The sequence below is a fragment of the Archocentrus centrarchus genome, chromosome 7 (genome assembly GCF_007364275.1).
Source record: "Archocentrus centrarchus isolate MPI-CPG fArcCen1 chromosome 7, fArcCen1, whole genome shotgun sequence".
NCBI classification, from domain to species: Eukaryota; Metazoa; Chordata; class Actinopteri; order Cichliformes; family Cichlidae; genus Archocentrus; species Archocentrus centrarchus.
In genome coordinates, this window is record NC_044352.1 from 20,661,059 (window position 1) to 20,675,524 (window position 14,466).

The 14,466-nt window shown below is 41.8% G+C and overlaps 1 protein-coding gene across 1 annotated transcript; it reads left to right on the forward strand.

Moving 5' to 3' along the window:
- The first annotated feature begins 392 nt into the window (after positions 1-392).
- rnd1b (Rho family GTPase 1b) lies at positions 393-9,754 on the forward strand. The gene is made up of 5 exons (XM_030734761.1): positions 393-618; positions 1,151-1,238; positions 6,741-6,850; positions 6,984-7,118; positions 7,760-9,754. The coding sequence occupies exons 1-5, from the start codon at positions 499-501 to the stop codon at positions 8,003-8,005; spliced, it is 699 nt and encodes a 232-aa protein (XP_030590621.1). The 5' UTR covers positions 393-498; the 3' UTR covers positions 8,006-9,754.
- The last annotated feature ends 4,712 nt before the right edge of the window (positions 9,755-14,466 follow it).

A 14,466-nucleotide genomic window follows, 5' to 3' on the forward strand; every position in this document is an offset into this window, starting at 1 on the left:
TCCCAGTGACAAGACACACAGGTGACAAAACAACAGTCTGCAGGGGGTGACTGCAGATTACAGTGTTTCAGAAGGGCTAACATTTAATGTTAAGGAATAAAATATGATAATATATGACATTTTATTGCTACTTGTGGAGTTTTCGTACTTTGCACTGAAGCATAAATCTATTACCCATTTTTTCTTTTCCCCTTGCGCAATAATCTGAAAGTATTTTTGATATATCCATGCTGTCATTGTCACATCCTCCCAGACAGAATAACTTGAGAGCATCACTGGGTGCAGTAAAGGGATGGTAGAAAGCCTGTGGAATGGTGCGCTCCTATTGGCTGCTGCTCGCCTGTATAAAGCGCCGCAGTGGCAAATTCAATCAGATCAACTGCAGGCATCCTTCGAGAGACAGACACCGGGACTCTCAATCACGCTGGGACCATTCTGCTGTTTGTTTTTGCCATTTTCTGCAAAGAAAGAAAAAAACACTGGAGCACTGTTGAGATCATGAAGGAAAGGAGAAATACACAGCCGCTGGTGGTGAGATGTAAACTGGTTCTTGTGGGAGACGTTCAATGCGGAAAAACGGCGATGTTGCAAGTCCTGGCGAAAGACTGTTATCCAGAGGTATGCAAAAATGTGTCTCGTGTTGAAGTAAAAATATGTGTACGTAAAATCTGCCCTGTGTTTTCTTGACTAACGTAGTGTTAAATTTTTATCAAATGACTGGAGAAGGCAGGAGAAAACAGTGCGTCTGTTGCGGATAGTGACATACTGCGTGCGCATTTCAAAGCATGTCTCGCTTTTTGGTTTATTTCGCGTTAACTGACCGCTATATTATCAACAGCATAAGTATTTCATCATGTGGTCAGTGAAAATATGTTCTCTACGCATTTTTAGATAGTAGTTTCATTTGATATTGGCCTGTGTTGAATATCGCCTGCAGCTGCAGAAATTAAAGTGATTGATTGATCCGAAATTCTTTCAAATTGAGAAGAAAAATAGATTTGTTTTATCATTTTATTGATCCCGTCAGTGTGTGTGTGTGTGTGTGTGTGTGTGTGTGTGTGTGTGTGGCACTGATTAGTTTACTTCCATTACCTGTAGCTGGTCTGACACCGTCCCCACTAACGGCATCATTTTGCTAATTGCTCCCCAGACATACGTGCCCACGGTATTTGAAAACTACACAGCCTGTCTGGAACTGGAAGAGCAGCGAGTGGAGCTCAGTCTGTGGGACACTTCAGGTAACCGATCACCTTTTTAGTGCATATGTGGTCTGTGATTTGCTTGCCGCACTGAAGGGGAATTGGCAATGCCCCGTGAATGCAATGAGTGTTTGTTTTTTGCTGAAAGGATAGTTGGCCTCTGTGTGTTTTCCTAGTTGTTCCTTTTTGTTATGACATTTTCTATTTTGGAAAAAAGAATGAAATATGGAAGTGTTAAATGTTGCCAAAGGCTTAGGGAATGGCCTTATAGTCTTTGCTTTATCCTCTGTTGATGCAGCGGCACACAGGGTGTGCACTTGTTGAACTGCATACTCTTGCAAATCTCACATTTTCCACAGATTCAATTTTCTCCTATATGAAATGATGCCTTTTTGGATGTGGCTGGATACAAAGGACAGGCAGATCTACAAGTACATTTTTGTGCCAAGTGTGTTGCAGTAGAAAAACTGGGCAGAAAGACATTCGTTATTCCGCTTCACTTGCTTTTAATGCTGACTCTGTGCATCATATGTTCATTTACGCTAAGCGTGAAAAAGAGGGTCATTGTGTCATTGTAGATCTCCTGGGAGAGATCTGCTGTTTGGCGTGTTGACCTGATTACCGTGAGCACGGGTCTGCAGCACCTGTTTGATTCTCTTCATGCTCACTGCACAATGGTCTCTCTCTCCAGCCCACATTCCTCTCCATCCACACTCCTGCTGGATGTATCTGCAGCCTGACTAGGTCACCCTGGCTGAACAAGTGTGTGTGTTTTGGGGGGGGTTATGCACATGTGTGTCTGTGTTCAGCAAATCCTTTATGTAACAGACCCACTTGTATGAGATGATGCAGTATTTACTGCACTCTCAAATGTTTTTTTTTCTTCCTCATTATCACAAAGCGGCAAAATGGGGGGAAAAGTGAATGTAATTCCCTCCCCAGACCAAATCCTGTTTTTTTTAATCCCAGACTGTAGACCTTTGGTCTGGCCAGCAGGAGTGGGCCTGGTGCCGAGGGATGATGGGCACACAGGGCTACGTCCTGTTGAGCAGGACAGTTTTCTGGAGCAGACAGATAGCAGGGAGCTCAAAAACTCTAGTGACCTGCATTCCCCTCCATATGCTGCCCCAGGTCAGCCACTCAAACAGCATGATGCAAGGGATTAAGACTGTGAGTGGGACTGCTGGGAAAGCCCTTCTGACTGACCCAGTGAGTTTGAGACTCTTTTTTTCTTTCACTTGAACATTCCCTTTGTTGCTACTTACTTTCTGGCTAATTTGTATAACAGCACCACTCCCCACCCTCTAACAAACACCTATGGCACAATTCAATACCAAAGACAATAGAGTGCAATGTACACTGTACAATACACATTCATAGCAGACTTTACAAAATGAACAGATAAATTATGCCACAAAAATCCAACATATTTATTTTTATTCACAATAGAATTGATTTAAAGACTCTTCCCTCACACTCTCAAAGGAGAACGTTTGTGGTCCCCTGCCCCCTCATCTTTTATAGATGACTCTTTTATCACAGGTATCTGCTGTTAGGCTCTTGGTGATGGATGACAGGCAGAAGGGGGGTATTTGTTGGCCACACCATACAGTTTCCTCTTCTACGGTGTAATTTGCTCTAATTGTGTGGAGTTGTGCCACCCTGGCCCACACTACACTGAGACAGTCTCCTCATTATCCCAGCTCCCCCTCATTGATTTCACTGACCTCATCACTGGCTCCGCATGGCAGGCGGCTCCTTCTCTCAGCTCCAACATGGATTTATAGGCTAAAATCAATCCACCAGTTTTAACCAGTCTGATCTGATCAGGCATGCAGGGGGAGAGAGAAGGAAGGGGAAGGTAAACACTGTCCAGTGTGGTGCACATATAGTGAAAAATGGATTCCATTATGGTATTAGTAAGTAATTTATTTTAGGTTTAATGATCTTGCTGAGAAAGCCTTAGAGTTTAAGATAGTGCTGTATATATAACCACTTATTGTATGATGTATTCGTACAGATTGATCTCGAATGGATCCAATATCCATTTAATCTGATGAAACAATCTGTATAATTGTAAAAGAGGGGCATTTTTAATATTTAATGTTCGTGTTGACGACCATATGTCATGTGATCTTTCCAAAGGGCGCTCAGCTTGTAAACACTGCGTGTAGGCACAGTTTCATTGCTCCAGCTAATGATTTTTTCATCATTGATTTATCAATGAATGAATTTTTATGATTAGTGTTTGGATCCATTAAATGTTTTGTGGGCTGTTGTGCAACAATCCGTTCACAATAACTGAGTAAAACAGGAAACAGTTGAGAATCTAGCCTGCTTTATTTCATGCAAATCAAGATTTCATTTTGTTTTTTTTAAGTCAAACTATTTCTTGTTAACTTCATTTCCAAATCCAATGTCATCATCTTTGACGGTGTCTAAGTAAAGCTTGTTAGCAGATCATATAACGCTCAGGAACAAAGCGCTGTCCTCCTTTTCCCTGCAGGGGGCTTCGGCGCTGATTCTTACTGGCTTGTGTGAAACTAGGGAACAACTGTCTGACGCAATGTAATATGTTTTTTGGGGGCATGCTGTGAAGTCTGTAGTTATCAGCTGCAGCAGCACCACAGCTCCCAGTCGGCTGAGTGTGGGTGGAGGCGTGGGGCTCCTCTCGTCCCCATATCTGTGAGTCATCTCATCACTGGATCATTAATCTGTCTGACCCCTGCATTTTCATTGTGAGAGGAGGAGTGCTAATGATGAAAACAGGCTATGTCACTCACTTGGTTTTAGCACACATGCACGTACATACACTTACACTCTCGCTCCTGCAAACACAAAGCAGATCCTCCCCTCCCCCAACTGTAAGGCTTCAACACAAGGGCCTCCGTTTTCAGCCCTGTGAAGCCTACTTCCACTTTGGCCCTATTTCCACCTCAAACACTTAGATCTGAGCACCACACCATTAAGACCGGAGACGTTCAGCTCAGCCACAAAAATTTGCTTATGCTCCTTTCCCCAGTTAGCCAGCTTCACTCTCTAAGTTTTATGCTTCAGAAATTCTCCATCTGCTGTATAGAGGCATGCAAGGAGGAAAGGCAACATTTGGGTCACGCTTAGGCTCTGCATGGGCATTGATCTGTCTTTCCAACCCAGTGTGTTGTTTGCTGCAATGGAGAAAGAAAGGGAAGAGAGTGAAAGAGATAGATAACAGTAACCTGTGATATTAGACTGCAGGGGGTGAGGGATTAATGGCATAGGAGGTCTCTTTGTGATATGCCTCAGTAGGGTATACTTCTGCTCCCCCTCCTTTCTTTCTTGTGTTTTTTTTCTTGCCACAGTAGTAACAGCTATTTCTTCCAAGATTAGAAACTAGGCCCTGACGTGTCAGGAAAGTGCTGCCAGGTCTTCTACTGTACCCAAGTAATATTTAAGGGGGTTTTGAAGTATGGTACAGTATGTTTATTCATTTGTGCATCTTTTGTCCAAAACAAAAGATAAAATAGCATTTACATGTGAGGGCATTAGTAAGAAAAAAGAAAAAAAAGGGAGGTGGGGGGGCATATTAGATGCTTAGATGTCCCCTGCATCCCCCTTCCACATTGGCAGGTTAATTGATTTGTCAGCTTTAACAGCAGAGGCTCTTGGACCTCTGGTGTAGCCTTCCATTGATTGCTGCATTTAGATCAGTGGCCATTTAATGCAGAATCACATCTTGCTTGCTGGTTGTGTGATAACCCCTTACAGGAGATTGAGAAGATTTCTAGAGCACCCTACCTCTGCCGTTCCGATTACATACCTCAGAGATGTGGCACACGAACTGCCGCACAAACTTGTCATCCTAGTGGCACTAATTATTCCGATTTTAATGTGTGTCACTTCTTACAGTCGACAAACACAAAGTTGTGTTTGTGGCTTTTCGCCTGTAACTAGGTGTAAATGGTGTAAAAGTAATAATGCTTTTTTGCATTGCTGTATCTATGACATCTGTCGTAGTAAATCATTTACTTTAATCAGAGTGTTTCCATTATTTTCTTTTTTATTCAAGAACACAACAAAGTCATTTTTATTTCTAAAGGCGCAGGAATGGAGTTGTTCTACAAGTGCATCCCTTTGTTCTTGTGCAACAGTGTTGACTTTCTTCAGGACATTGAGTCCTGAGGAATTTCATCATAGCTTGTCATTATTCCACTCACGGCACCCGGCAGCCGGCAAATTCAGTTTTACCCTTTGATAATGTGGAAAATCATTAAGTATTCATAAGCACATATCCGTCTTTGTGTACACATAGATGCACACGTCCGTGTTTCGTGTGCTTTTTCATATGTTTTCTTCTGCTGCATTGTTTCTGCGCTGTAAATCAATTAGGTTGGTTGTGTAATATCCAATGAGTTATTACACAGACTGCTTGTGTTATCTGTAGCTATAAAAGGAACACTGAATCCCTTTTGGGATTCACACAGAGACTAAAGTAAACATGTTAATCCCATTGAGCAGCTCCTCTTCTGTTTCATCTGATAAGGGACTGGAGTCACCTCTGAATGCAGCCAAATTTAAATAGTGAGTCTGTGTATTAACACTTGTGGCTTTGGCATGTGTGAATGTGTATTTTTTTTGTGTGATGGGTGTACATCTGTGGTCCCCAACTCTGCTGCAGAGAAGAGGAATGTCCCCAGCAGTAGGTGGGTGGGCCACTAGTGGTGTAAAATGATTGAGTGGCAGTTAAAGCGAGCCTTTATAGAGAGCCAGGAGGAATACCTAATGTAGATGGTGGATTCTGAGGCTGTTGCTGTGGTAACAGAGGGACTGGAGGTATTGCTCGCCGAACAGCGGATTTTTGGGGGGTGGGTGGCTTACTTAAGGATTCTGAGCATGAGTGGGAGCGTCTGCCTGCCCCGAGCCCTACCGTTCCACTTGCGTAATCTACTGCAAGAGAAGCTCAATGAGGATTTAGTGCCCGATTGTCATCTTCCCTTCTAAAATGCCAGCCAAGTATATAGGAGCAGTGGAAGTAGCAGTTTTAGAAACAGCAAAGTAAAGCTCAGCAGGAGAAAGTGATGCTGTATACATGTAACTCAAGCAGATGATTTGTCTTTCTCTTCATCTGCTACCATGTCTTGTGGTGCAGCAAACATGTCCAGGTTAAAGAGCAGTAAAATTGGGCACCAGTAAAATTGAGCACCAGTTAAGCTCAATGGGTGAGCAGGCGCCCAATTGCCCTATGGCTAATGCAGTGGTGCGGGTTTAAGTCTGACCTGCAGCCCTTTGCTGCGTGTCTTCCCCTGCTTTCTCTCTTTCCTGTCTATTCTTCAATGCTGCACTATCAAATAAAGCCCAAAATCTTCAAAAAAAAAAAAAAAAAAAAGAGAGAGAGAGAGCAGCAAAATTGGAAGTTTCCTCTTTAAAAAACAGGAAAATATTTCAGAGCATCCAAAAGATGTAGGAAGGTGGTGCACGAAACCTCTTCAAATGGGAGATGTCTGTATACATTTTCATAGTTTATTACCAACATTAACAGTGCTCTCTTTTCTATCCTGCAAGGTTCTCCGTACTATGATAATGTGAGGCCCCTGTGCTACAGTGACTCAGATGCAGTTCTGCTTTGTTTTGACATCAGCCGCCCAGATACTGTGGACAGCAGTCTGAAGAAGGTAATGTCTTTACTTCAGAGTCCTATTCTCTCTTGAAGCCTACTGTGATTCCAAAGCGTATTGGCAGATAATTATTTACTGTATATTTTGGCACAATAATTTCACTAAATTGATCGCCTGTTTGGGTCCACAGTGGAAAACTGAAATTCTGGACTTCTGTCCAAGCACACGTATCCTGCTGATCGGCTGTAAGACTGACCTTCGCACAGACGTCTGCACGCTGATGGAGCTGTCCAATCAGAAGCAGACTCCAATCACCTATGAGCAGGTGAGACAAAAGATTATACTTACTTAGAAAAAGATGCATCACAAATAGATTTAAATGTTGAAATTACAGTTTGCCTCATGCTATAGTAAAGTCAAAGTGAAAGGTTTACAAATGCAGTAAAATACTTAAAATAGCTTACAAAAACCTAAATTGTATTTCCACATATACATTCCCTCCTTTGGCTGCCACACAGGCTGCTCATGCAACCATCATTTCCCTAAGGTTGACCGGTCAGTATAATTTGGACTATACACTGACACCAGAAAGCTTCCAGTACCAAAAATATTCAAAATAAATTGTGATAGGCATTCCTTAATAAGAAGTTGGAATATTTTCAGTGATGATGCAAGTCAAGAATATATTAGTTACCTTGAAAAATCAGTGAGGCATTTTCCTTGACTTTGCAAGGCTTTGTGGATTCCACAATAGAGAAAAGCTACTTTCAGCTGCTCTCTTATTCACAAGGGGTTGCCACAGTGGATAGCTCCTCATGTTTGATATGGAAGATTTTTACACCGGATGCCCTTCCTGATGCAACCCCCAAGGGATTTGTGTCCCCACCCTACATCACGGAAAAAAATTAAACTGCATTATTGAAAAGATATCATGAACAGTATCAGTTATTGCTTGGTTTATTGCAGGGTTCTGCTATGGCTAAGCAGCTGGGTGCCGAGGCTTATCTAGAGTGCTCGGCATTCACCTCGGAGAAAAGCATCCACAGCGTATTCCGCACCGCTGCGATGGCCTGCATCAACAAGCTGCAGCCTCTCCCGAAGCCCAGCCCCACCCGACGCCTCTCCAAAAGACTTCTCCACCTGCCCAGCAAGTCAGATTTGCTCTCCACCACCTTCAAGAAGGAGAAGGCCAAGAGCTGCTCGGTAATGTGAGTGGAGATCTCTTGGGTTACGGTCCTCACATTAAACCCCGATCCCCTGCCTCTTTGGTCTCGGGGAAGGGGGGGTGAGCACGATGGTTTTATCAGGGTTACCTGCTGAATCCTTCCCCCACCCCCCCAAGAAACCAAACACCACTCAGAAGAGGTGGACACCTCGCTGTCCACTTGCTCCTGAACCTTTCAGTGCACATCCATCTTTTGCCATTGTTTATTTTGCTTTTGAACAAACAATATCAGTCAAGGTTTGATCACCGAGCTACCTTTTTTTTTTTTCCCCACCTGTGAACAGTATGCAACTACAATGATGTAACATCTGTCTAATTTTACTATCTATAGGCACATGTTGATTTTGTCCGAAATGGAAATGTGCAACGTGTGACGTTTAATCTTGTGATGTAAATGCCTCTCGGACAACTCAATGGATATTTTTCTAAATACAAAAATAAATCTAGCATGAAACCATCAGGAAATAGCAAAATCCTGTACATCCTTCCTAGTAAGGTGTGTGAGGTGTGAAACAGCGTGTCACTGGTTTCCCCATTTACTGAAAGTACATAGAATAGATGTACAGGGAGCAATGGCACAAACCATGAGAGCTATTACATAGAGAGCTGTTCTTATTGTCTCAGCGGTGATGACAGCAGGGATAAGAGCTGTGAGCACAGGCTTCTGTGCTTACAGCAGTCCTGACTACATCAGCCTGCATGGATTTTTGATGCATGGCTGTGTAGCTCTGGACAGTGTTGCTCTGTAAGCTTTCAGTGGAATAAGTAGAAGATGATGAAGAGGCTCAGTGTACACAAAATGACTACAGAAAAATGGCTGCAGAAATGCAGAAAGGACACAAAATATAAAGGGAAATTTAGCTGGACTTTCAGAGTGTCTTTTATCACTGCTGGAGTCTTATTTCTGGTAATGGGATTGACACATTTTAATTGGTCTTGTTGTGACCAGGAGCATAAACACAGTTAGTTCAATGATGAGCTTCTGTGTATTATTTATGAAGCCGCGGCTGGTTACTGATACCAGTCAAAGTGTCAGGAGGCATATTTAAAAACATAAGATTACTCCTACCTAGAAGTCAGGCTGACCAGTAATGGTTTGTATTTTCAAACACTCTTCAGATCTAAAGATTTGTAGCATTGCGTTGTTGACAGTTTTTCAACAATTCTCAAATGGTATGCAGTTTTGAAAAATGCCTTTCATATTGAGTTCCCAGAAGTCAGTGAGATTTTTGAATACTGTAATTACTGTAATATGCCTGTGGATTTCTCACATTTCCATCAATGCAATGTAGCAGCCTCAACCTGATTCAATTCTTCCAAGATGACTAATTTTTGTTTGCACACACTTGTTAATCTGTTGACATCCAATAAGCAGCACTTACTGTAGGTTACATTGCAAAAAAAAAAAAATCAGATGCTTTTCTGAGCTTAAATCGTAGGCTTCATGGTTATGTGTGTGTGCAGCATCGATCTCTATGCTTCTAACCATAAAGCAATAATGATTTAAGTGCTTTGTGATGCAAAGTAACCGGCGTGGCAATAAAAACGCAGCTTTGTGATTACTGTCATGCTATAAGTGCTCCATGGGTCGACGTGTTATAGATTGAAACAATCTCTGCTGTACAAAAAGGCTGCTGATATGGCCCCACCTTCCCTCTGTGTAAGTAGTGACTGGTATATAGAAAACCAAGGACAGCGTTGTGATATGAACTAGATCAGAGTACGGCCAAAAAAAAGAAAAAAGGAACACTGCTTTTTGAGTTGGAGATGTTGTCAGTTCAACATAATCATAATAAAAAGTATTGAGGTGGTATGCCTCAGTTGAATTGTTGTGATTGTTTTTCAAATTGGAAGTCTACATTAAAGTCTAGCAATTATTCATTAAGGGCTAGTGTGTGTGGGGGGGGACAATAACGTGGGACTAAGGAGAACAAGTAATCAAACTGCACAGGCTGGCCCTGTCCAAAGAAAGCTATTTTTCCATTCTTTTTGTGTGTGTGTGTGTGTGTGTGTGTGTGTGTGTGTGTGTGTGTGTGTGTGTGTGTGTGTGTGTGTGTGTGTGTGTGTGTGTGTGTGTGTGTGTGTGTGTGTGTGTGTGTGTATTTTTATGTATTTAATGGCATGATGTGAGTCGCCGTGTTGTTTTGGAGATATCCTTCTGAAATGGCTGCTGTGTCTGTATGGAGCTGTGGACTGTCCCTGGTAGTTGGAGGAACTTAAAGAGGTGATTTGCACAAAGGCTTCCAGTTCATGGTCACACACCAAATTCCTCAGCATTGCCTAGCAACAATTCAGCTCAGAAACACAGAGACTGGCTGTTGGGTTGGTTGCGTGGACAGATAGGGTTAGCTCACAAGCAGACATCCCCACATCCATTATTACTGCATCATTTCAGCATTTATTGCGTAGCTTGTTTAAAAAAATAAATAAATCTTGATATTTTTCTCTGGGTTAGGGAGCTGATGCCAGGCCTTCTGATGATGGTTTACATGGGCGGCTCAATGACCATGTCAGTTAATATGCAGCCTTTGTGTTGTAGTCAGTGTGTGGTAAAAATGGTGCAGTCAAACTCCTAAGCATGTCCTATTAAAGTTGTATGATTGTACATACCGTCTCTTGTTTTATAGTCATTGTACAGCATCTTCAAGGATGTCTGACGGAAATATTGTTACTGATGTGAATATTTATTTGGTAGCTATCTTTGCCTCTCTTTTTTTTTTTTTTTTTTTTTGATTGACATCTGCATTTGTTTAAAATCTATTTTGGAAATTGGACTTTTTTGTTTCTCTTTTGTTTATTGCTGTGTTGAATAAAGCTCGCCCTGTCCGGCATCCTAAATTCATTGTTCCTGTCATCTTTTTTTTTTTTTTTTGATCACTTGCTTATGGAACAAAACTGAACAGATGTTTAATGTGGTGCATCTCCTCAGTCGTGTCTGCAGGAAGTGAGGTGCTCATCTTTTCCACTCAAGCGGTGCTAATAACAGGCTCTGTGTCACTGCCTCATTAAGGATGGAGTAAATTTATATCAGGATGATGACAGATTACTGTCATTTTCCATTACTACGACCCTGATCTCAGATCTTAGTTATTGTTCAGGGAATAATAATCACAGACTGAAAAAAAGAAAGAAAGAAAAATGGGTGAGATGTGTAAATGACAAATGTTTACCTGCATAAGCAGTATAATGGGATTAAGAGGTTTCCACTACTTGGGAAAAAAGCCTACTTTAATTCACAGATTAATTTAACCAAGTTAAGTGTAAAAAAAAAAAAAATAGATAAGTGACTGCTGCTTTCATCTGCTCTCATCTGTCTTCAAACACACCACATCTGGTTGCTGCCAGCAACAGAAGTGTCTCAAATGGGCTTTATGCCACTGAATGTGGCTGCGGTGCCAGCAGGCCAACCAACACATGTCCCCTCATATTGTGTTTTCTTTCCCTGCTCCAGACTAACAAATGCTAATCAGTTCTAATGAGACTGCAGTAAGTGATGTTCTCCAATCACTGCAAATAACATAAATATCTCTGCCTTTTTTTAAGGGTACTGGCTGCAATGGATGTGTTCAAGTTTATTGTGCACTGTACAGCTTGGCATGTTAGCATATGCAGAGAGAAAATGGGGAAAAAATCTTAAACCATGTTCTACCTGATCATCACCTTTTTATTCAGAGACCAATCACCTGTCAGATGCCCAATATTCACTCTCTTTTAGTTCTGTTTTGTGCTCCAACCACCGAGCATAATACCTATAGCTCTTTATCTGTGAAATACTACTCCATCCTCACAAAATAGTCATAAACTTTGTTCGTGTGGTGTTAGCTAGTGATGAATGTTATTGTTAAAAAACTGTTTTCTGCAGCATCTGTACAGGATGATGATAAGAGTGGTTAGGCTGAACCAAAGGAGTTGTGGGCTGCCAAACCAAAACAGTGAATGAAGCTCATTTGAAAACTCAGTAGCGGTGAAGGTAACTGCAGCTAGATGAATGGAAAATCCACGAGTTCTCTTTTTTCCACTACAAGGAATTTGTTTCATTTTCACCAGGAGATTTATTTCCTTCATGATTCACTAAATATCAAATGGGACTGATATCCCATGGGCAGCATGGTGGTGTGGTGGTTAGCACAGGAAGAAGGTCCTGAATCTGTGTGGTGTTTGCTTTTTGGGTTTTCTCCAGGTACCTGGGTTCCTCCTGCAGTCCAAAGACATGCATGTTAATTGGTGATTCTAAATTGGCCATAAGTGTGTGAATGTGAGTGTGAACAATTAACCCTGTGAGAGATTGTGACCTGTCCTGGGTATATCTTACCTGTTGCCCTATGAAAGCCGGTTCCAGCCCTATGGGACCCATGGATGGATGGATGGATTAAGCTGTGCAATGGAAAGACACCAAATTATGTGATAAGGCTTCTTTTTTCTAATGAAACAAGGCATTGCTCTGGTGGTGTAAAATCTCTGAAATGAAATCATCAAAATGACTTGAAACATTAAAAAAGGGCATGAAAATGTTGAACCTGAGCTGTCCTGGGGTCAGCTTACCTCTTGCTGCTTTTTGCTAAAAACAAAGTGAATTATGGGCTGTCACTAGGGGGATTGCTGGAACACCTGAAAAAGAGACCGACATTGCACACATGCAGACACAGATACTTTGGGTGTGAGGACATGTAAATGGGCCACATACGCTCCTAGTCGTAGTAAATTAGGCCAACATCTGGATAGGCACAGAGAGTTCAATTGCCCACTCAGCTGTAGCACGTACCTCGAGGGCTTGGTTAAGGAGAAGTGGCACAGTTCAGTGTGCTTTTAGCATCATCCCTGCCACTTTGTTGAAAGTCTGCCATCTAAAGCCACCTTAGAAGGGTTCTTTGTCTCCATCACAAACAGTGGGTCACTTTGACCAAGGATTATTGTGTTGCCATTAACAAAAGCTGGAGAGGGAGTGCTCAAACAAAGCCATTTTACTGGAAATTAATTATTTCTGATTCACACATTTTATAAACAAATTAGAATATCAGTCCACATTACCGTTGCATACACCAATCATGCTGCCAAACAGCTCCAAGTTATTGGGACATGGACTCCACAAGACCCATCAGACATCAAGATGTCTCTACAATGCTTGAAGACCTGGAAATCAGTGGGTGCTCTCTGGATTATACTTCTAGTTCCAATACATTCAAGAAATGCAAGTTCAAACTGAGAGTGAGCATCTGTGGGATGTACTGAGATCTGGGGAATCTGAAGACCAAGCAAAACCTTGTGCTCTTATTCACTCTCTGTCTCTTTAAACCATCCTAAACCATTTTTGCCGTATAGCAGGGTGTATTATTGTCCTGAAAGAGGCCACTGCCACTACAGAATACCAGTGTCATCAGGGTCAGTAATATCCTGCTATATTAGGGTGGGAAATTTGTAAGGTAATTGCAGCTATAGCCTAGATCTTACCAAATAGTCTGAAGGTATTTCTTTTTTGACGTAATGTCGTGAAGTAAAGTGTGATTTTCCATGAGCTGCGTGTGTGCAATCTGAACCCTCAGAGCCCATTCTGTGCAGCAGAGGGATTTGTCTTCAGAGCTCTGTGTGTTTCTTGAACATGAGAACAGGACATTCAATTTCAAACAAAAGGTGGTGGGAAAGCCCAGGGAAAATGTAGACAAAATCTATAAAATCCATCCCTCCATCCATTTTCTTAACTGCTCAATTTAGCAGTTAAGAAAATTCATGCTCACATCCACACTTGTGGCCAATTTCAAATGACCAGTTAACCAAGCATACATGTCCTCAGACTGTGGGAGGAAACCAGAGCATCCAGACACAGGTATAGGTAGCACATGCAAACTCCACACAGAAAGGCTCAGCTGAACAGGAACCAGATACAGTACATTCCTGCAGTGAAGCAACTTCCACACCACTGTGCTTCCAAAGTTTATAAAATGATGAGCATTAATCTAAAGAATAAAGGCAAACTAGGACAGAGAGAGAAGAACAAAATGGGTGCACAGAAGAACCGACAGCTAAAGCACTATAAATACAAAAAAAAAAAAAAAAATGTAAATAGGAGACTAATAACAGCAGTACAGAAAGTCTTAAAGGTGGGACAGAAATGGAAACAGGGAAGCAAAAACACCAGAGACCTACAAGGTAAGTAACTTCAACAAAAAAAAAAGAGGGGGGGTGCAGGAGGACATAGAAATGCACACCTAAACAGAGGGAAACAGACAAGGAAGCACAGAGCAAACACAGACACCAGTAAACACAAAGGAGGTGATGTTTCAAAAGTTTCAAAAGAGATAATGGAACCAAAACTACAAAATAAAAATAGCCATGTCAGATCATCTAAATGATTCATCAGACCAGGCCAACATCTTCCATGCCACTAGTGTAGTCCTGATGAACCACACACAACACACAAATTCAAATGTAATGTGCAACCTGCAAATAAACA

What these genes read in the sequence shown, in the direction of transcription:
- rnd1b (XM_030734761.1), top strand. Translation starts at nt 499, where the DNA reads ATGAAGGAAAGGAGAAATACACAGCCGCTGGTGGTGAGATGTAAACTG. An exon ending in CGAAAGACTGTTATCCAGAG is followed by an intron (nt 619 to 1,150) that starts GTATGCAAAAAT and finishes ATTGCTCCCCAG; the next exon opens with ACATACGTGCCCACGGTATT. An exon ending in CTCCAATCACCTATGAGCAG is followed by an intron (nt 7,119 to 7,759) that starts GTGAGACAAAAG and finishes GGTTTATTGCAG; the next exon opens with GGTTCTGCTATGGCTAAGCA.